Source organism: Thamnophis sirtalis, unplaced genomic scaffold, assembly GCF_051295495.1.
Source record: "Thamnophis sirtalis isolate CommonGarterSnake01/CBP01778 unplaced genomic scaffold, rThaSir2_p1.2 scaffold_1, whole genome shotgun sequence".
NCBI classification, from domain to species: domain Eukaryota; kingdom Metazoa; phylum Chordata; class Lepidosauria; order Squamata; family Natricidae; genus Thamnophis; species Thamnophis sirtalis.
This window is the reverse complement of record NW_028261381.1, coordinates 31432699-31455855: the sequence shown is the minus strand read 5'-3', so window position 1 is coordinate 31455855 and position 23157 is coordinate 31432699. Positions and strand designations below refer to the sequence as shown.

The 23157-nt window shown below is 36.2% G+C and overlaps 1 protein-coding gene across 5 annotated transcripts in view; it reads left to right on the top strand.

The window, feature by feature from the left end:
• Window positions 1-23157, top strand: part of PKP4 (plakophilin 4) — a 139695-nt gene that overhangs the window by 89105 nt on the left and 27433 nt on the right. For 2 of the 5 annotated variants that reach the window (XM_087710248.1, XM_087710268.1), the window contains 7 exons: window positions 2535-2666; window positions 2770-2960; window positions 4517-5072; window positions 11785-11976; window positions 13264-13480; window positions 13757-13889; window positions 17136-17349. In XM_087710248.1, coding sequence (XP_087566374.1) covers window positions 2535-2666; window positions 2770-2960; window positions 4517-5072; window positions 11785-11976; window positions 13264-13480; window positions 13757-13889; window positions 17136-17349 — 1635 coding nt within the window. The remainder of the gene's footprint in view (window positions 1-2534; window positions 2667-2769; window positions 2961-4516; window positions 5073-11784; window positions 11977-13263; window positions 13481-13756; window positions 13890-17135; window positions 17350-23157) is intronic. The other 3 variants (XM_087710253.1, XM_087710265.1, XM_087710262.1) reach the window with 2 other exon arrangements.

Sequence of the window (23157 nt, the reverse complement as noted above, 5' to 3'; positions counted from 1 at the left end):
CATTGCGTGTACTTTTAAAGTGATAAGGACATAGCCAATTGTATATTGGCATGTAAGGTCGTCACTAGATTAGTGATTCTAGTATGCATAGAATGATTTCATTTGGGGATAAAAACTTGGCTTTGGTTGCTATTGTGGCATATTAGCCAAATGTGCCAAAAGAATACTGCTCTTTTAGTTAGTAGGGAACGAAGCATGTGACATAGCTAAGTTAATCTAATAAATACTTCCCTGTCATACAAAAATTAATTTAGCCGAAAGTTTCTTTGACATAAAGGAATTGTGTATAATCATGAATATCATCAAGTTGTTACCAAGCAGTCAATGGTCCAGACAACTCCTTCTGATTGAGGTTTGCAGGACAAACATCATTTCATTTTTCTGTATTGTTTCTATTACCCTCTTTGTTCCCTAGATTGTAATTCAAATAAATGTATCAATAAGCCTTAATTGTAAGCCATTGCCTATTTCATTGTAAGTGGATATTTTAAGTCAAGACCATAATTCTACTAATGCTTCCTTCATATAGTGAGCTGACCCCACACACATATTTTCTTTTCTATGAACTAAGTGGCTGAGCTGCTTACTGTTAATTGTTTGAAGCTGTGAATTTAAGGAAACATTATCTAAATAAGTAACAAAGCAAAGGCTGATTCTAAAACTCTGTTTCACAGATGCTTCATTCTATTTTTTTTAATGCCTTCTGGTGCAAATGTCTTAACTGCACTTCACTTAAGATATATTGAAAGTTGCCAGCTACAGCATCACATATTCTTCCTTCAATGTCACAGAATTGTTTGGAGAAATAAACTGATAAGGTATCTAATATATCAGAATGGCATATATAGTTTTTTCCTTAAGCTCTTAGAAAAAAAAATGGTACGGATGTTACATTGTGTCATATCCCGTGGTCATATGGCAAGGAGATTTTACATGACTTCAACCATCACCCTTTGTCTGGTGGGGGGTATTTTTACAGTGTATATCAAGGGCATCAAACTCACATCGTCATGGTAGCATCACCTGACGTATTGGGAGTTTGCTAAACAGGGCGTGGGTGTGGCCAGTGCATGACACATTCAGCCTGCAGACTGGGAGTTTGATAGCCCTGGTGTATATCCTCTGTGGTTTTTTACTTCTGTTGGCCATCAGCTGGCAGGAGGTGACATATATAACAACTTGAAACCAGAAAGGAGCCATTGATGGACATGAATAAATCCTGAGTCAGAAAGTCCTCAAATTTCTTTTAGCACCAACCAAGAAATATAAAAAGAAATTATTGCAGCTAACAGAGCTGGACTACAGGACGTCCTCGGCTTACAGCCACAATTGGGACCAGAACTTCTGCCAGGAAATGAAGCAGTTGCTAAGTGAATCATGCCTAACTGTATGGCCTTTTTGCCATTTCACTAAGTGAATCACACATTGGTTAAGCGAATCTGGCTTCCCTCATTGACTTTGCTTGTTGGAAGCCTCCAAGAAAGGTTGTAATTGGCAATCATATTACCTGGAACCAAGCAACTGTGGTAGTTACCAAGCACCCAAATTTTTGATCACATGACTTCAGAGTAGCTACAATGGTTGCAAATACAAAGAGCAGCCACAAGTCAGTAATTTAGCACTATCATAACTTCAAATGGTGGCTAAAGAAATTGTTGTAAGTTGTGAACTACTTGTAGAAAAATTCAGATGACCACTACCCTGTTTCCCTGAAAATAAGACCTCTCCGGATAATAAGCCGAATCGGGTTTTTGAGAGCATGTGCTAAAATAAGCCTTCCCCGAGAATAAGCCCTCCCTGAAAATATTGTAACACAGCAGCAGCCACGAGGTGACCATGCTCACCGCCTCCTGCACCTCAAAAATAATAAGACCTCCTCAAAAATAAGGTCAAGTGCTTACTTCAGGGGTCAAAAGAAAATAAGAACCTGTCTTATTATCAGGAAAACACGGTAGAATATGTGAATACTCTGCTACCATTTTGAGATAGACTGCATTTTGCATTCTAGGGGTACTAGAATAGCTGACAGTTACTTCAGTTAATGTTTTCTAATTTCCCTACATGGAAAATGTATGATTTCATCTTTTTGCAGCTCAGAAAAAAAAAAACCATCTGCAGAAACAGGCCATTTTTCAGATACAAATGTTGCATACATGAGCCAAGGTGGCGCAGTGGTTAAATGCAGCACTGCAGGCTACTGCTAGATCAGCAGGTCAGCGGTTCAAATCTCACCGGCTCAGGGTTGACTCAGCCTTCCATCCTTCCGAGGTGGGTAAAATGAGGACCCAGATTGTTGGGGGCAATATGCTGACTCTCTGTAAACCGCTTAGAGAGGCCTGAAAGGCCTATGAAGCGGTATATAAGTCTACTGCTATTGCTATACAAAATTATTGCTATCGCGTGCTTATCTTTTCATATGGACAATGTACCATACCACTTTATCTTTGTTGATAATGTTATGTAGAATAAAGTCATGAGTGTACAGAAAGGTATGCGTAAGCTGTTTTTATTGACTAACAAAACTCTGCTTTCAGAATTTCCAAACACAGGTGTAAATAAGCTCAGAACATCTGAGAGTGTTCCTATCACTTCATATCATGTTGGAACGGAGCCTGAACAAGGAAATCTTTACTCTCCAGAACAGACATCGCTTCATGAAAGTGAGGGTCTGTTATATAAATTTTAAATCATGTGGAGTTTTTCAATTTGGGAGCCTTTTTTTGCGGTAACTTATAATAATGTCAGTCTTGTAATGATTTATTTCTGCAGGATCAGTTGGTAACTCTAGAAGTTCAACACAGATGAATTCATATTCTGACAGTGGGTACCAGGAAGTAGGCAGTTTCCATAACAGCCAGAACCCAGGAAAAGGAGAGAGCAGACAGCAGCATTCTTTTGCAGGAGCAAATAATAGCCATTTAGTGCGAAGTTCACGTGCTGAAGGACAAGCTTTGGTACAGGTACAGCAGCTATTTTCATTCATTATTCCATTAGCTAATCATTTGCGAATAGTTATGTTTTGTCGTTATACAAGGAGATATGTCTGTATTTTGTAAGAAAAGGCCCTAGGTCCAAGATGGCGAACCTATGGCACGCGTGCCCAAAGTGGCATGCGGAGCCATGTCACCTGGCATGCGCAACGTTGCCCGTTCCTTTTCCAGGTTTCTGGCATGCATACACACACAACGATTAGCTGGCCTTTGTGCATGCGGCAGTGCTGGAAATTGGAAGAGCTGGTCTTCCATTTTCCAGCATGAGCATGTGCGCTGGTCAGTTGATTGTCGCCTGCGCATTCATGCTAGTAACCAGAAGGCTAGCTGGCTGGCATGCATGCGTGCACAGGAAACCTGAAATTCATTTTCCAGCATGCACATGCCCCCGGGGCAGCTCCTTCCGGATTGTGTCCCAGATGAGCACGCGCGTGCTCCCTTTTCAGTACTCGGTGCCGAAAAGGTTTGCCATCACTGCTTTAGCTTATGTAGTAGTGGTCTGCTATTATGATATTGATTTCTTTCAACCCAGGGGGCAATTGTTTCTAGTACCATGGGATTTTCTTTCTTGACAGCGTCCCCCCTCCAATCGTCATTTTCCTCCAAATCTGCTCAGAAAAAGCTTCCAACTCTTTTGAGCAGATGTGGTGAATGGGAAGGTTATAGGAAGAATATGTTCTGTTCCTGGGTACTGTTCCACCCATATAAGGCGCCGCCCAATGTTTTTAACATTTACAACATTTGCTCAGTTAATGTATTGCTCATTAAAAAACAAAAATATCACACCAATTAAAAAGCTGCCCACAAAAGTAATTTTTAAATTTTGAAAGTGTGCGTATAGACGTACATTTAAGAAAAGTCCACAAAATTATAACGTGATGTATATGTAGTATAAATAAATAATATTTACCAAGTATTAATATAATTGTCTTCAGCCATAATTGTCAACAGATTATTAAAAATCATAATATTTATAGAAATAAAAAACAATGAAACAACACAATATTATCATAGCTATTCCATTAAAATACAGATAAACACAACAAAAACATTGTTTACTGTTACAATAACTGATTTGTATGAGATAGGTCATCTATGTAAATCTGAGCCTATATTTGTAATGAAAAGATGACTTAAACTAAAGATGCAGTTATACAAAATTATGTTATAATTATATAATCACTTTACAGGGTTACTATCTTTATAGCCTCTCTCAAGGAAACCTGAAAAATATTTTTCTATTTTATTTTTATTTTTTTCTATTTAGTAGAAAATGTTCAGTGTTCTCTAACAATGCATTCTTGATGGATGCTGTAATAAATAAAATGGTTCAACAATATTTTAGGCTCAATGTAACCAAAGTATTTTTACTTTTCATTGGGAGAAATTGAGAGTTCAGTCCTATTCAGAAGTACTTTCCAGTGCATCTGATAGGGCCTAATCCCAAATCTGTTTATGAGGTTTTCACTTATTCTTTACACTTAAATTTATTTTGTTGATATCATTATTTTTCTCCTTTTTAATAGACAGCACCAAACATAGCTTCCACCAACAGAGCCATGAGACGTGTAAGTTCTGTACCATCAAGGGCCCAATCTCCCTCATATGTAACCACCACAGGAGTTTCCCCTTCAAGGGGATCACTCAGAACTTCTTTAGGAAGTGGCTATGGTTCGCCATCTATTACTGAGTCACGGTCTGTCAGCTCTAATGTTTTCTCAACATTACCTGTTCAAAGAGCAGCATCTCCATTTACTACACAGAGGCCTGCCTCACCAGTAGCAGTGCGCCGAATTGGTTCAATAACATCTAGGCAATCAACCAACCCCAATGGAGGAACTCCTCAATACCAGCCTTCAGTCAGAGTTGGTTCACCTCTCACAATAAATGATACGCAGACAAGAGTAGCCTCTCCACCCTTAACTCAAGTTGGATCTTCATCACCAAAGCGTTCTGGGATGACTGCTGTTCCACAACATTTGGGGACATCATTGCAACAGACACTTCATGACATTGAGCAATATGCACAGCAGTATGATATCTATGAAAGAATGGTCCCACCTCGTCCCGACAGCCTTACAGGTTAGTAAAAAGGTAAAGACACAACTTAAAATTTTGTGCAGTTATATGTTACATTAATGACTAATGGAATGATCAGAAGCAATGATTGCAATTATTTTTCTGAAACTGGATTTTTTTTAAAGAAAGGAATTGATTCATTCAAAAATAATAATTGGTTAGTGTGGTTGCATGTTTTTAGTTTTTCTTTTCTTTTCTAAATCAGAACTAAATTTCAAGCTGAGAAAGAATTACTAAATCTAAACAAAACACACACGTACTAATATTTCTGTGCTGTAAATATATGTCAGAACTCACATATATGCATTTGGTTGCATTGCACAAATGATTATGCTCTCAATAACAAATGGTAAAAATAAATTATATTGTCTTAGTTAGTCTAAAAGTTGATAAATCACATTATAGAGTGTCCTCTTAACCTTTTTTAGAAATAGGGGGGGGGAGTACAGTATAATATTCTTCTATAGTTTGCATTTATCTTGCCTAATAATTAAATTATTAATATATGCTTCCATTCAATGGGAGAAAATGTTTTCATATTTTTTTCTAGGAACATTTTGATGAAATTTTCACTATTTGGCCATAGGGTTATACAAGTATCTCTAGAATTAGAAAAGCACAAGCTACTTTTTCAGGAGGTAAAACTTTAGCAAATAAGAAGCTATTGAAATATTACTTTTACAGTTGATAATTATATTGTTAGTAGCCAACATATTTTATTATTTGTTTGGAATATTTATAGTTTACCCACAATCTATTGGTTCACATAGCGAATTGCAATCCTTTTAAAAAGAGAAAAAGGAGTTGCACTGGGTAAAATCAATAATAAATTACTTTAAATTACAATATAAAACTATAATGAACAAGTGTATGGGCATTTAAAAGGCCTGGTGAAACATGAATGAATTGTCAAATCCGAGAGTTAAAAAGAAACAAAGTCTTCATCTGGCATGAAAACCCAATAAGGTTGACACCAGCATTAACTTACCAGGTAACTATATTCTTCGTTAAATGTCTATGGAGATTCCCAGTTATTCAGGTCATGGTTGTCCCAAAGCTGCTTTTCAAGAGGCAACTATACTTTCTTGTTTTTCTTTGAAGAAGTTTTGCTTCTCATTCAAGAAGCTTCTTCAGCTCTGACTGGATTGTGGGGAATGGAAGGATCTTATATTTTTTGTTGGCTATATTTTAAAAAGGGTGCATGTGTTTATTTAGAAAATCCTATCATTTTGCTGGCTCACAATCATTAGTATAATTTCAGCATAAAATATGTTAATGTTTCAATTTAAAATGCTTTCATTAGAAACATAAGTTATGAAATTATCCCATTTTTATACAGTGATATTTTTCAAAACAGATAAAACCAGCATGGATAAATTTTACAGATTGTGTTAAGAAATAAAATATGGCAGCTGCAAAAAGTTGTTTAAATTTATCCTATAAGAGATTCTGAAAAGTTGATGCTTTGGCTGCATCATGCTCATTTTGTGCAAAACAAGAAAATTCAGGATGTTTTTAAAGACAATACTGGTTTAATTAATCTCTTTCAAAGTATGATATCCATAGAACTGTGATCTGTTTCTTATTTGCTTCATTTTCTATATATTCTTTCCTTATTTTACAGAATATGCAAGCTTCCCAGAATCAGTTATAATTGGAACAGCATATAAGCCCACTAAAATAAATAATAAATTAAAATAAATATCCATCTGCATAAATTTGTTTAGTTATTTCATATAAGACAGCTGAAATTCTGAAATACAATGCTAATACAAATTAATGTTTCATAGAAACATGATTTAACAGACCAGTTGTGGGGAGATAGCATCTGTTACTTCCAAATGTCTGTCAAACCACAAATTATATAATTTACAATAATTTGTATCATTTGCATAATGATATTGTTAAGGAAATGATGTAATTCACATCAATTCATGCCATTTACATAATGACATCATTACACAAATGACGTAAATCTCAAATGAGATAAAAGTATCATAAAATTAACATATTTTATTGCCTTATCTGAACTACTTTGCACAATTGTCTTATGTGATTTTAATATATTATTTTTTAACACAGGCTGGCAGATAATTTTGATTTTGTGGGTTCTTGAGAGGATCTTGGGGAATTTCTAGGTGTCCTAGGAGCACATTTTAAGAAATACTGGTCTAGTATATATGTGGAACATAAGTTGGTATGAGGAGTCCTTTGTGCTCTCTGAGCTTGTTTGTTTTCTTGCGGACATTTCATTACCCAAACTAGGTAACATCATCAGTGCTAGTAAGGAGTGAAGTTTGCTGTCAGTTTATATTCTGGTGGCTTGTCCTGTCAATGTTGTTAGGGGAGGTGATGATCTTAGAGATTCTTTGGTTGAGCTGTTTACTGTTGGCTCTTTGGCAATTTCTTGATAGGTGTTTTGTTTACTTGATTGTTGGTCTGATGTTAACCTTGGAGTTAATCTATGCTGATCTAGATGTTGATTGCTGGTGGAAAGGTGCTTGGGTATTTTTGTTCCAAAGGTGCTTTTTCCAAGAGGCAACTGAACTTTCTGGAGGTTTTTTGAAGACGTTTCCCTTCTCATTCAAGAAGCTTCTTCAGAGCTGAAGAAGAAGCTTTTTGGATGAGAAGTGAAACATCTTCAAAGAAAAACAGAAAGTTCAGTTGTCTCTTGGAAAAAGCACCTTTAAGACAACCATGACCTGGATAATTGAGAATCTCCATAGACCCTTGGGTCTTTTTGGACTTGACCTGGTCTAGGATGGTCACATTTTCCCAATTGAAACTGGTTAACTCTACCTACCTGTACGTTGGGAAATTAAGGAATTTTCATCATGTCTTCTGACTGCTAGTTGTTGTTTGTGGATGTGTTCTGCCAGTCTTCTGCATGTTTGTCTTATATAGTGGTTGTTGCATTTCCTACATCAACAGTAGATGACTCCTGGGTTTTTTTGTGAGATTATTAGGTCTTTTGGTCTGCTTAGCATGTTTTGAAGGACTTTAGTGGGCTTGTTTGATATGCTGATTCCATGTGGTTGTAGGAGTCTGTTGAAGGTTTCTGAGAGATATTCTTGATGTATGTCAGTGTAATTCTTTTTAGGGTTTATGTTGGTTGTGCTATATTGGATTGAATGGTCAGGGACTTTTTGATAAAGTTGCATGGATATCTATTTGTTGGAATGTATTGTATAGATGCTCTGTTTTCTTTTTCTGCTGTTCTGGGTTGCTGCAGTGTGCTTGGGATCATTTAAATAAAGTCATTATGCAGCTTCTCTTGTGGGAGGTTGGGTTGTGGCTGATAGTGGAGCCCCTGGTTAGTATGGGTGATTTTTCTGTAGACTTTTGCGTTTCGAATTTGCCATTGTGGTCTCTGGTGATCAGGATCTCCAGGAAGGGTAATGAGTTGTTTTCTTCTTCTCTAGTAAACTGGATTCTTTTAATCTGTTGATGGTTCTATGGGTGTTCTCTAATTGATCCTTTTTTATTATTATGGTGAAGGTGTCATCTACAGACAGCACGCAAATAGGATGTCAGGGTTCCAAGTAACATCCCCAATGAAAGAAAACTCTGAGGCTTGAAGTTCCACTTTACTGGAGATGTCACATTGGCACATCTGGGAAAACCCGAATCTTAAAGCTTCCAGGTTTTCCCTACCCAAACGAAAGAGTCCCTGCCCAGCACCCACCTGTCCATCACATGGCTCAATCAGGCACCATCCCAACTGGAGATGCCTCCCAGCCAATGCCCCTTCAGTGCAGGGCAAGATATCCTTGACTCTCTGAGAAAGGAATGTTATTTTGACTATATATCTCCCATGCTCCATATAATCCCCCTTCCCATTTTTCCATAGCATTGAATGTGGCAGGCCAGAAGGCCCAATGCAAAAGATGGCTTCCAGGCCTGACATAGGAAAAATTTCCACCAAAGAACAACTTTTCTTCCTGCATGAATGCCTGTGACAGCTTGCCCTACCTTATTTCATATTTCCTGCACATGCTTTGTGTTCTTCCCCGAAGAAAAAATTATTGCCCTACCATAATAGTAGCTTGTGGACAAAGTTTTATATACTTGAATTTCTCAAAATCCTTATTCACTCTTTGATTCATTACAATATGTATTTCTGATTCTTCTGTGTGTAATACTTGAAGCATTTTTATTTTTATTAAATTTGAAACATAAAGAATAAATCTCCAAATGATTAAGAATATGACTTTATATGGCCTTCTATTTTTCTATTGTAGCAGATTATAGCTTAGCAAAAGAAGTGAAAAAAAAGCAAAAGGGGGAAAAGTGATCATCCATTTTGTCGTTAAAGATAGCCAGCAAATACATATTTCAAAATATAAAAATGCTTATATTATAATAGGATTTCTTTTTATGTAGAATTAACACTATTCTCTATACAGTATTGGTTAAGGATGTTTCCTCTCTGGAAGTGACAGTTGTTTTTTAGATGCTAATTTAACTGAAAAGATGCTGAAAAGGTGGTATGTAATAATTAGTGGTGTTCCACAAGCAAATACGTTGGTATCATAATCAATTACATTTTCTAATGGAGCAATCCCATAGTACAAATCTGATATAATAAGAATGACTTTGCTAAATCAGACCAAAGCCCATCTTAATCGAACATTTTATTTCTTGAAATGGTCAACCGCATGTTTCCAGTGTGCTCACAGGCAGATGGAGCCTTGATGCTCTCTTGCTGGCAATTGGAGGCATGCTGCTCCAGCATAAAAGTAATATTAAATGTTCAAACTAATAAGCCTCAAAGGGTCTGCCTTCCATGAATTTCTCCTTTGAAAGCTTTCCAAGTTAGTAATCATCAACCCTGATTATCAGAATACAAATAATTTATATAATTTCTACAGAACAAAGTTACTCAGCTTACTATACATTGCAGTCATTAACCTCTCTAATAGAAAGCACTTACTAACTGGTTTTGGAAAATCTCTGACTAATTCACAGAAGCTACTTAACATCCAATAGACAGTATCTCTGGTTGGTTATTCATACCTCAAGAAACCAATCTGATTTTTAAGAGTAGGCACAAGAACCTCCATGATCATTCTCCCTTTTTCAGTACCTCTGCTTTATCTATTTCATTTTGAATCTATCAATCTCATTTAGACTTCCAAAAATGTCCTTAGGTGATTTGCTATTTTATATAGATAATAGGGGAAAAAAGTTGTATGCCATGTTAATATTAATGGGATTTTATTTCAGAACTCTTTAACAACCATTCACAATGGCTTTATGAGATAAATTATCTTCAGATATCTCTTAAACCACATATTTGTAAACCGTCCACAATAACTTAACTGAGATGGAAAGGGTGCATGTGTGTACAAATATGATAGATAAATAAGCAAATATTTAAATTGCAAAACTTTTTTTATCTGTTTGAAGAATAGAATTGTTTTGTCAGATGTAAAATAAACCCAGCCTTTCATATGCACTGTAAATTTAAATGTTTAACAGTCTCAATTGTACAATTTCATATGGAGCTAGGAAAAAATAATTTAAAAATGATAACTTACAGTTTGTGGGGAATTGTTCATTATGTACCCAATGTACAGCTACTATGTTTCCAAATTCTCACTGATTTTATTCTTATTTCAGTCAATCTATTGAAACACTACATCAGGTTGTATTATATGTTAACAAGCTTGGCCAGGCAGCCCCACCAAAACTGGGGGCGGGGGGGGGGGGGGAGAAAGGTCAGGAGACTTCTGAGGTGTGAAGAAAGTTTTATTTCTCAATAACAGCAACAACAGCCATGTCCTTCAAAATCCAAGATGTTCTGGTTCTTACACTGCCTAAATGTTTAATATTGCTGGCAAACTTTTCAGAAGAAAGGTTGCAGGTGTAAGGACACATTTTTCATGGAACCTTCTGACACAGTGAAGCTGATATAGTGCAAATGTGAAGAAAGCTTCACTGGTTTAAAGGATCAAAAAGCAAATATCCACAGATCAGAGAACTGGAAATGAAGTAAATGTGATGCACTTCCTAGTTTGGCCATTTTATTTGTGCTGCTTCATATATGGCTACTGGACAACTTTTGATTTATGTTGGAATGATCACTTAAGGAAGGGATTGCTTTCCAAACCTAAGGCAATATACCAAGTAATAAACAAAATATTATTAACTATAATAGCACTACAGTACATCAATTTTCACATATTTTATTTCCCTGTCAACTTGAACAATGAACACAGATCTGGATAACAGTGAGATTGAGGACTTGAGGATGAAGATTAAACAAGCATTAAAATCATATGAGTTATAAATAAGAGAAAGTACCAGGAGAGAATCTGAAATTTTCACTTTAGATCCAAATGTAAACAAGAATACCAAAAGAGAAAAATAAGTTCCTAAATCATGTGGAAAAACTGATTAAGAAAACTGGGTAGTCCATTCAGAAAGAAGTGAGTTAGTAAGTAATGAAAATTTTAGGAGCAATAAAGGGCAGTAAATAACAGGATGCCAATTCATTCCAAAAGTCTGTAAGTCTGGATATGAATTTATTTAGCTTAAATTATTTCCTACTTACTTCAGTGTTTCCTTTTTGGGGGCTGTGAACTTTTCTTGTGGTTTTGTTTTTTTCCCCAAGCACTGACAAAAACCTGGAGAAAGAAAAAAGTTTAGTCATGGTAATCATCCTACATGGTAATTGCCATTTATTATTTTTTTATGTTTTATTCTTTTGTAGGCTTAAGGAGTTCATATGCTAGTCAACATAGTCAACTTGGACAGGAGTTACGTTCTAATGTATCTCCTGATTTACATATCACTCCCATTTATGAAGGTAGACCTTATTATAGTCCAGTGTACCACAGTCCAAGCCATGGAACAGGTGATGTACCACAAGGATCCCAAACTGCATTATATCGAACTGGCTCAGGTAACTTTGAAGTTGTTATTTCTCTGTTGTCCTAAAACATCTATACCAACATTATATTCTTATTGTTATGGTTAGATTTATAGTCCACCTTTCATCCAGAAACATAGGATAAAGTAGGCTGATTTGGAGATAATTTGCTCAAGGCAACTATTGAGGTTGAAACAATATCCCTATGTTTTGATAAAAAGTATAAAACAATGTAAACATTAAACACTGTTTAGTGTGAAGGCTTAGTGAAAAAATAGTACTTTGCTTTTAAAAAAACCAAAGCAAAGCAAATTTGGAGCAGATGCTGTGATTTGCAGGGAGGAAAATATAGGAAAGTATTACTGTAGGCCTAATTTATTCTAGTTCTAAACAAGTCATTAACTAAATGCATTATATATTGCAGACCAAATCCAGTTTTTGTCATGGCTAATTTATATTCCATTAATTTCAGTTGATTAACTTCAAAGAAGAGCTAAATTTGGATTTAGCTCTATTTATCACCTTTATGACTAACCCATTTGGAAGATAAAGTGTAAGAGATTAAAAAGTCGATCAGTACTGAAATTAAACTTCAAAATATTTTTTTTACACAAACACTGTATTTTGCATCCTAAAATAACATATCTTAAGGAAATTCACAGAAGGAAGTACCTCAACTATTTCTCTCCTTTGAATCCCATCAAGATCTTGAGGATTGTAGATCTATGGCAAACAATATGAGAAAAGGCATTGTGGAATTTGTCTCTCACATAAGCCCTCTTCCACTGTGTGAACAATACTATTGATATTTATTTAGTAGTAAACCTTAAGAGTATTGATCAATGCTTATTTCCAAATATATTTAATGAGAGCAGTACTGGGATAGGTTTATTGCCTTTAAAACTCATAAGCATTTGATTAGCTCAGCAGAGAAAATAATGATGAACCTAGGACCCATTAATCCAGTGTTTCTTCAGCAGTTTTAAGATGTGTGGTCTTCAACTCCCAGAATCCCTCCTCTCCCTACCCCCCCCCCCCCCCCCAGCATGCTGGCTAGGGGAATTCTGGAAGTTTTGAAGTTGAGAAAGACTGCATTAGTCTGATGCAGGAAGATTTCAACTTATTTTAGGGTCACAGCTATCTTCTGCTTAGCTTCATTCTTCACAAACCAATAGAGAGAGAAGCATTCAAGATAATTTTAACATTCTTGAAAAGGAATTACGAGGAAGACAATGACAAAGCATATATGTCGGTATCTATATATATGGTATGTTTGTTAATTGTACAGGGGAGTATTCTCATAATTATTTGGTATACCAGGTGTTGGAAATCTACAAAGATCATCTAGTCAGCGTAGCACTCTTACATACCAAAGAAATAATTATGCGCTGAACACAACAGTTACCTACGCAGAACCCTATAGGTCACTTCATTATCGGATGTCTGAATCGAATTATAACAGAATGCAACATGCAGTCCCTGCTGATGAAGGAACAACAAGATCTCCATCCATAGACAGCATCCAGAAAGATCCCAGGCAAGTATAAATGATGCTTTAATTAGTTTCATGCAATTAGCACTAGAATAATAAAAATAAATCCTTAAGTGATTCCTTCAATTTTATTTTTAGTTCTTCACATCTGATGTAATTTAGTTAAGTTCAGTTACTGATATCCAAATATTCAAACTATCATTGGATACAAATGTTACATGACACACATCCCCAAACCCACCTTTCTTAGGGGCTAATTTCTAAATCTCATAAAATAACAATACATTCACTCTTTCCTTTGAATTTTCTTATCTACTGAAGAGAATTTGCATGGCGGGATCCAGAGTTGCCAGAAGTGATTCATATGCTTCAGCACCAGTTCCCATCAGTTCAGGCCAACGCTGCAGCCTACCTACAGCACCTGTGCTTTGGAGATAATAAAATAAAAACTGAGGTATGGAACAGGTCTTACTGATCAACTGCTAGTGAAGGATATTTCATAACTATTAGAACATACGGCTTAACGTTGAAATACACATCAGGTTAGACACTGTAAACTATGAATTGAGAAACCCTGTAATGGAAATGCAGCATGTTTTGAAGCTTTATTATGGTCACCAGAAAACCATTGTGTAATTAGCTATTTCCCTTATTAGCATTATAATATTTGGCTCATATATTTAGAAGCCAACCCTAGCGACTTTAGTGGAACATTTTCTAAATATTTGCATATAAGGCTAATGGGGAGATTTTTAAAATCTCAATTTTCTCTCTCAGTGTAGCTCTTTAAAACAAGTGTATGAATATTTATGAAGTTTTTAGTGAAATTTATGAATATATGAAAGGGAAAATAATAGTACAAAGAATAGTGTTTAACTTTGAATTACTGAAAGTATGCTTTCCAGTATTATTTGCCTCCTCTTAAACATTGAAGAAATCCATCTCTCTGGACACTTCTCTCATGTTCCCAATGCAGTATTTATATAAGGAAGTATATAATATATGTATGTATGTAGGGGTGTGTGTGTGTATTAAGCAAATTTCAAGATAAACAAATTGAAAGGTGCTTCTAGTATTGTTTTTCATGCTTTCTCTATTTACAGGGGAATTAAAAAACCTCAGCATAGAGTTTTACAGATTTCCAAATTCTACGACAAAAACATAAATGTTTTCTTAGATTTTATTCTTAGTGATTCAAATAGCAAGTATATTTATACAGAGATGGGATTTACTCATTAATCTTGAGATTACCTGAGTTTGGAGAAACACTATGAATTACCGAGATGATATGAACTACATTATTTCCAGTGTTTGCTTTCCAGTATGAGATAAACAAGTCATCTTGGCAAACAGAAAAAAATACTACATTATTTTCATTCCTATGTTGTTTTCTGTCTTTTTTAAATTGGCCAGTTCCTGTAGATCGTAGCACAGATTATCTTGTCTTCCCATAACATTTTGATCAAAGTTCCTTCAAATTAGTTATATCTGCAGCATTGACAAAATGAGACCTATCTTTAGGTTTTGATAATTAATATATTACTGTTAATAATAATAACAACAATGCCAAAATTAATGGAGTACCACTTGAAAACCATTGGCATTAACAAAATTCACCATTAGTAGATTGCAACAGTCAGCTTTACTCAGAACAATTTACAACCTGCAATGATATCAAACATCCACATCTATCTATTCCAAGTCCTTGGAAAAGTCTCAATAGGTAGATAGTAATTCCAAATCAAGTCTGAACACCTGGCTGACTGTGTAGCAAACCATAATAACAAAAGAAGCACATTGTTAATTGTGAATAATTATTGAATAAATTGTCTGAGTTAAAGGCCATGAAAGATTTCAGAGGCTGTGAAAGTAAGAGGGTCAAACAATGTACTCATTGCTGATAGTAACATTAAAAAAAAAAGTATCCAGAAACGCTGGCAGAAATGTAGCTGCAAGCAATCTTTATTTGCGACTTTCTTTTCAGCACTCCATTCTTTACATCTGTCCATTACAGTAACTCCAAACCAATAGCACTGAGTACAAAATAGGTGTCTGCTGCTCTACTGACTGAACTAGAAAAACTTATGGAGAGAGGATGGATCCTAATCACAAAGTTCAGAACAGCAGACAGCACTTGAAACATCTGGAATGAAAAGATTAGAAGCAGCTGATTTTTTGCAATAAAACTCTGTATTTGATTCCAATCTTAAAAACAAAACTCCCACATATCATGTCCTTTGCTTTGAGCTTGGAACATTTGAAAAAGCCATGTTTATTATCATATATCTATAAACCACTAGCAGGTGATATTTCATATAAAAACGATACACTATATGTATATACTATATAGGGATTAAAATTCAGATTAATGCCTCTTTTATGGATATCTCAAACCACAAACTTCAAACAGTGCATGTTGCAGTTCCCTTCGTTAATATAAAGATACTTGAAAAAATAATTTTCCCTAAAAGCTTTCTTCAACATGTTGTCTTTTAGAAGTGTTACACCAAAGCTTCCATCATCTGCAGTCAGAACAGCCAAATATTTGTGTGGCCAGGAATTGGGAATATTGTTTTTATAATCATATGAAAGATTTTAAGATTGAGAAAAGTGTGTCTCTAAACATTTGTGATGCAGCCAAGCATGTTTATGAAATTACTGTTAATCGGTTTTATTAAAATATGTGTACCGTATTTTTCGGAGTATAAGACGCACCTTTTTTCCTCAAAAAAGAGACTGAAAATCTGGGTGCATATTATACACTGAATATAGCATTTTTTGCCGCCTGAAACCCCACCCCCCTTCATCAAAATGGCTGTGCATAGCCTTATGAAGGCTTTCAGAGAGCTCCTGGGGACTGGGGAAGGCAGAAATGAGCAAAAAACAGGCCATTTTTTGCCCAGCCCCCAGCAGCACTCTAAGCCTCCATAAGGCTATGCATGCAATTTTTTGACAAAAAACAGTGAAAAATTTCTCCCCCCCCCCCCCCGAGCACTCTGCAAGCCCCCCCCCAAGGCTATCCATGCCTTTTATTTGGAAAAAAAAGAATCCGTTTTCACGAAAAACGGGCCGTTTTTCGGACGTTTGCAGAGTGCAAAAACTTTTTTTTTCCTTTTGGAAAGCTTTTTAACTGACAAGAATTACATTGATCAAGTGCTGTGCCAGCAGAAACAAAGTCTTAAGGTTCATCAGTTATTTCCTTCTCCAGCACATGGATAAATATACCTGGAAACATCTACCTACCTACTTACTCTCTCTTTCCCTACCTACCTACTGTATTTCTCTCTCGCTAGCCTTCTATCTACCTACCTACCTACTCTCGCTCTCTCCCTACCTATCTTCTCTCTCTCTCTCTCTCTCTCTCCCTCCCTCCCTCCCTCTCTCCCTCTCTCCCTCCTTCTATCTACCTGCCTACCTAACTACTCTTTCTACCTACCTACCTACTATATTACTCTTTCTTTCTCTCCCTCTCTATCCCTCTATCTACCTACCTACTTTTTTTAAAATTTGCCTCTTCAAAACCTTGGTGCGTCTTATACCTCAAAAAATACCATAATTCATGTATATCCCCCAGAAATGCCAAATATTAAATAGGCAGACAAGTAAATTTGGTCTGTGCAACTTGTGTGAGAAAAAATGTATTTTTCCAGAATTTCAACTTTACATATTCACTGAATCCTTTATTCAATATAATTTATAGGTGTGCAGGTTAGGAGGAATCAAGCACTTGGTTGACCTGTTAGACCACAGAGTTCTTGAAGTTCAGAAGAATGCTTGTGGGGCACTGCGGAACTTGGTATTTGGGAAATCTACAGATGAAAATAAGATAGCAATGAAAAATGTTGGTGGAATAGCTGCACTTTTACGGTTGCTAAGAAAGTCAATTGATGCAGAAGTAAGAGAACTTGTCACAGGTAATTTTTAACAGATAGGAAATAAATGGTGTATAGTCAGGTGCAATGAATATATATGTGCAAGAAAAAGCCTTCCTTTGAAATAGTTATCATTTATTTGGGGAGAAATACTTATCATAGTTCTAAACCGTGTCTGTTTGGTTCACTGAGACCTATACCAGAGTTAAATGACCTGATTTCCTCCAGGTGTTTTGCATATCCAGGTCATTTCCCTATCAGTTCTGGCCAGCATGTTCTTATGACATTTATATGTGAGTAAGCCTTACCTCTGGTTGGATATGCATAAGATTGTATTTTGGGATCTTTGGTGCTCTCTGAGCTTGATGGTTTTCTTACAGACACTTCATTACCAAATTAGATAACATCGTGCTCAGCAGCACTGATCATGTTACCTATTTCGGTAATAAAATGTCTATAAGAAAACCATCAAGCTCAGACCCCACAGTTCAATCCTGAACTACAAATAATCTCTTCTATAAGGTTATATTGATAACTCAGGTAAAATTTTAAAATATTGCCTAAAAGCCTATATTTTCTCTAGAAATTGTTTAAAAAGTGTAAGATGTTTATTATATCTATATGATTTCATATGTGTTCAGACTAAGAAATGTGCTGTGTATTTTCTGCAATGATAATAATTCTGTTCTCCTATTCTACTAATCCAAGCTTGTTTAAATATATTTTTAATCCTTGGGTAGCTGAAATCCGGTGGTATTTACAAATGTCAATAGGGAAGACTCATCTCCTAATTTGGGAAATATATTCTGTGAGAACACAATGTTGTAACACTTATTGACACCAGCTGAATCTAAAATCAGTGGGCAGAATCACTTCCTCCATATCTTATTTTAAATTCAAGTACTGGCAAGCTAGGGAGTTTCTGTCTTATGGGTAGTTTGTGCTCCTAAACACTGTAACTATTCACTTTAAAATAATCCCTTTCAAATTCAGAAATCTTAACTTCTGACACACATGAATGAGTATACGTGGCTGATTGCAGTTTTAGAAAATTATTCACAGTGTTAGAAAATATTCACACATTTCGCTCTGCTATACAGAGTGTGACGCATGCATTAAGCATTAGCCAAATTGAACTTCTGGAATGTTGTTAGTTTTTACAAGTTGTAAAGAACAAGGAAATCTGCAATACATGGAGTAAATTAAAGAAGAGAGAGATAACATAGACTTTTTTTTCTTCGCTCCCCTATATCCTTGAAAAATATCTCTGTTCGCCATTTCTCTATAGACAACTTTTAGTTCAGTAAATCTGCTGCTTCTAACCTATTTCCCTAAATCTGGTGCTTCTAACCTACTTAACCCGAAACCTTCAATCTTCCTAGAAAATTGTTCCATCACTGCTTAGTCATTCACTCTGAGTACTCAAATACAGTGAGTTGATAACTATTTCCTGGATTTCTCCATTCCAAAACTCAGACAGAAACAAAAATCATTATATAATTGCTTACGATAGAGAATAATATTACAACAGCTATTTTTGGCAGCTCCAATAATTTGAAAAAAGAGAAATTTGGAATTCTAGTGACATTTTTTGCCAATCCTGGTATACCTCAGTAGTCAGAAGAAAAGATGGGAAAATACTAATGTCCCCCTGAGCAACAATATTGCAACTGAAGGCTATAGTGCTGCAGGAAGTCCTTCTCTTGCAAAGTTACGACAGATCTTCTTAGAGCTACTTATGGCCCAATTTCAAAGTTATGATAATCAGTTCCGCTCACATGCAGTCATGTATTTGCATTTTGGACATTTGACAATTGGCCTGCTTTTACAGCCATTTGCAAGTGTCATACAACCACAATTTGCAACATTTATTGCCAGAAACGGGGGTTCTTTTTCCATTTCACACAACAAACGTTCATTGGCTTAAACATGTTTGCTTAAACACTGTGGTGTTCATTTAACAACCTTAGGATCACTTGAGAACTGCCGCAAGAAAGGTCGTAAAATCTAGCACATTCACATGGGGACCAACACAATGTATGATCATAATTCTGGATTCAATTACGGTCATAAGTCAAGTTGTACCTATCCCTATCCCCCCCCCCCAAGGATATTGTACAAATATTCTTTCTTTGTCATTTCATACAGGATATTATTGAACTGTTGCTTATACTAACTACTTAGATGATAATTTGATTAAATTAAAAGAGTACATAAATAGCATAATGTTATTAAACTAGTCCCACAAGCAATTTAGTATATAACAGATGCCAATTTTGGCCAAAGTGCATTTTCCATCCATGTCATGGATCATGCATTAATGCCAAAGATTCTGAATATTCCATTGCACAGCCAGAAGGTATGCGTAATATTTTACATAATATTCAATGTAATATTCATAAAATTATCTCTAATATTGCCATGATTCTCTCAAACTCTAGTATTCATGTTTTTCGTGAATGATGATACTTAGTTGGATAATATATTGCCATGTGGGAAAAATCTTGATGGATGAGAGGAAAAAATGCTGCCTAGAGCAAAGTTCCTCAACCTTTCTGGCTTTGTGGACCACCACTACCCCGGGTGGGGGTGGGGTGCAGGGGGGATAGTTCCGTGCATGCAAGCGCATACAGTGACAGCAGACGAATCTTACTTTCAGGCTTTCAAAGTACTGTTAATGTTGTTACCTAATGAAGTTATCTAGTCAGGTAACGAAACATCTGCAAACAACTAAGCTCAGAGAGCACTAAGGACTCCATAGTTCAATCCTGAGCTACGTACATTCGCTTTTGATGGAGCCACATATGGATGTTTTATGCTTCAATAAGCACGCAAATGGCAGAAATTTGCATGTAGGCAAACCTCCACCAAGGAACAACTTATTCTTTCTGCACGAATGCCTACGACAGCTTGCCCTGCACATAAACGTCAGATGCAAACCTCCAATAAATTGCACTGCTGGATGGAAAATAGTTCAGCATAGCAGCCGGAAAATGACACAACTAATAATCATAGATGCTGACCTCAGACTAGTCTGATTTAAGTTTAATGTTAGGCTCGTGTTAAAAATAAAACAGTACTGTTCGATGGGGGGAATCTTATCTACTTGGTATTATACTTACACTGTGAGTTTGATTCTGCATATGCAAATTAACAGAAGAGCATAATTTCAAATTAAAACAGGATTTCCTGGTGTGTTACACCTGCAAGTGCAAGCAAGAATACATGAATATTTATTTAAATGTGTTCTTTACCCTTTATATTTAAATTTGGTTTCAAAATGATAAATTTTGTGATGACATTGAAACTGATCTTAAGACAATTCCCCATTTTTATTAGAATTCTCATTGAAATTTCATTTATTCTCCTTTCTCTCTCAGGTATCTTTGCCAGAGGTTAGGGACTGTTTGTAATAACTGAAGAACAGAATTATCCTACTGTTTAAAGAATAAGGGAATATAAATCATACAATCTAAAGCTGAATCAAAACTGTGGCCAGAAATGATATAGAATATTTTGGAGCCAACTGTGATTAAAGTAGGAAGATTTTAGTCATTTTAGAAGTGATTCAGGCAGTACGTGTCTTTTCCTATATTTTCTTTTTAGAATATTTATGAATATTTTTGCAGTGCAAAGTTAGATTAGTTGCCTCGAGAAAAGAATAGGGGGGCACTTGGACAAACGTTTATTGTGGTGCCGTTACTCATCAGTCGTATTTAGCACTGAGCATGAAAAATAGCATTTTCCATTTCCTCTGAGATATTAATGCAAGCATGTCAGTAATTAGTTGCAACTAAACCATGTCAATTTTAATTAAGCATATTCCTGTTTGCAGCCCATTATATATGCTGAATAATTGCCCCAAATCTTTGTAAATAAAGACTTTCTCCTCCAATTATCTATTACAGGTAGCCCTTGCTTAACTACCACAATTGGGGGTAACAATTCTGTCACTAAGCAGCATGGTCATTAAGTAAGTCATCACATGACCATGTCAGAATTCTAACCTTACTTCTCATCTGCAGTCATTAAAAGAGACGTGACTGTGACTTACTATTTTATTGCTGGCTTGTCTGTTGACTCTGCTTGTTGGAAGCCAGCTGTCCTTAAAAAAGGATTATATGTATAACTATTATGCAAATGTCATTTTATTGGGCCTGTAAATCTTTTGCATTTTCCATAACTATAAAGCCTAGTCCTTGACCTAAGACCAAACTTGAGCCCAAAATTTTTGTTACTAAGCAAGACAGTTGTTAAGTGAATTTTGCCCCGTTTTACGACCTTTCTTGCCACATTTGTTAAATGAATCACTGTAGTTGTTAAGTTAGTAACAAGGTTATTAAATGAATCTGGCTTCCCCTTGACTTTTATTGAGAAGGTCACAAAAAGAGTTAACGTGACCACCACCACCACCACCCAGAACACTGCAACCATCATAAGTATGAATCAGTGGCCAGGAACCTGAATTTTGATCATGTGACCAAGGGGATGGTGAAATGATTGTAAGTGCAAAAACTAATTGTAAGTCACTTTTTTCAGTGCCATTCGAAGTTTGAATACTAAATGAACTGTTGTAAGTCAAGGGCTACCTGTAATAAGTACAAGAGAAGGGAAACAAATTTTACATATTCACACAACATGTTGCCTAACATGTTTGAATTGGTAAAAGAATGGAAATCATATTTTGAACTGTGGTGGTGCAGTGGTTAGAATGCAGTACTGCAGACTACTTCTGCTGGCTGCCTACAGTTTGGCAGTTCGAGTCTCCCCGACTCAAGGTTGACTCAGCCTTCCATCCTTCCAAGGACAATAAAATGGGGACCCAGATTGTTGGGGGCAATAGGCTGGCTCTGTGAATGCTTAGGGAGGGCTGTAAACCACTATGAAACAGTATCTAAGCCTAAGTGGTATTGCTATATTTTATAAAAATTAACATTTCACTATAGTTTCTTTACAGAAGATGCCTACTGGTTTATTGGAGGTTATGAAATGAAATTATAATGAAAGAGATAAACTGTAACAAAATCAACTGCGTTCTCAAAATTCTTCCAATTTTTCAAATTCTGGAGAGACTATATTACCCATTTCAAATATTATTTTAAATAGCACTGTCAAGACAACATTTAGGGATTTTTTAGTTCAGATTTTATTTGTGGCATTCCTGTTTATACCAAGAAGTCAAAAATGGTTGAATAATTATACCTATAAAATTAATAAATATTATAAAATAAAAACAATTCTATAGAGCAGTGGTAGTCAACCTGGTCCCTACCACCCACTAGTTGGCGTTCCAGCTTTCATGGTGGGCGGTAGAGGTTTGCTGTAATTCTGCTTTATAAATATTATAAAGTAAAGTTACTTCCCTACTTTATAAATCACCATTACTCTGGAACCCAACAATTTGGCCAACGTTCCATCACTCAGGCTGGGGGGTCAAAATTTATACCCCTCAGACAGGGTCCGCAACTTGGGAGTCCTCCTGGACCCACAGCTGACTTTTGACCATCATTTGTCAGCTGTGACCAGGGGGGCATTTGCCCAGGTTCGCCTGGTACGCCAGTTGCTGCCCTACCTGAATCGGGAGGCACTCACAACAGTCACTCGAGCCCTTGTGATCTCTAGGCTGGAATACTGCAATGTGCTCTACATGGGGCTGCCCTTGAAGAGCATCCGGCGACTTCAGCTAGTCCAGAATGCGGCCGCGCGAGTGATCGTGGGCGCACCACGGTTCGCCCACATAACACCGATCCTCCGTGAGCTGCGCTGGCTACCTGTTGATCTCCGGGTGCGCTTCAAGATGCTACTCACCATTCATAAAGCTCTCCATGGTAGTGGATCTGACTATTTGAG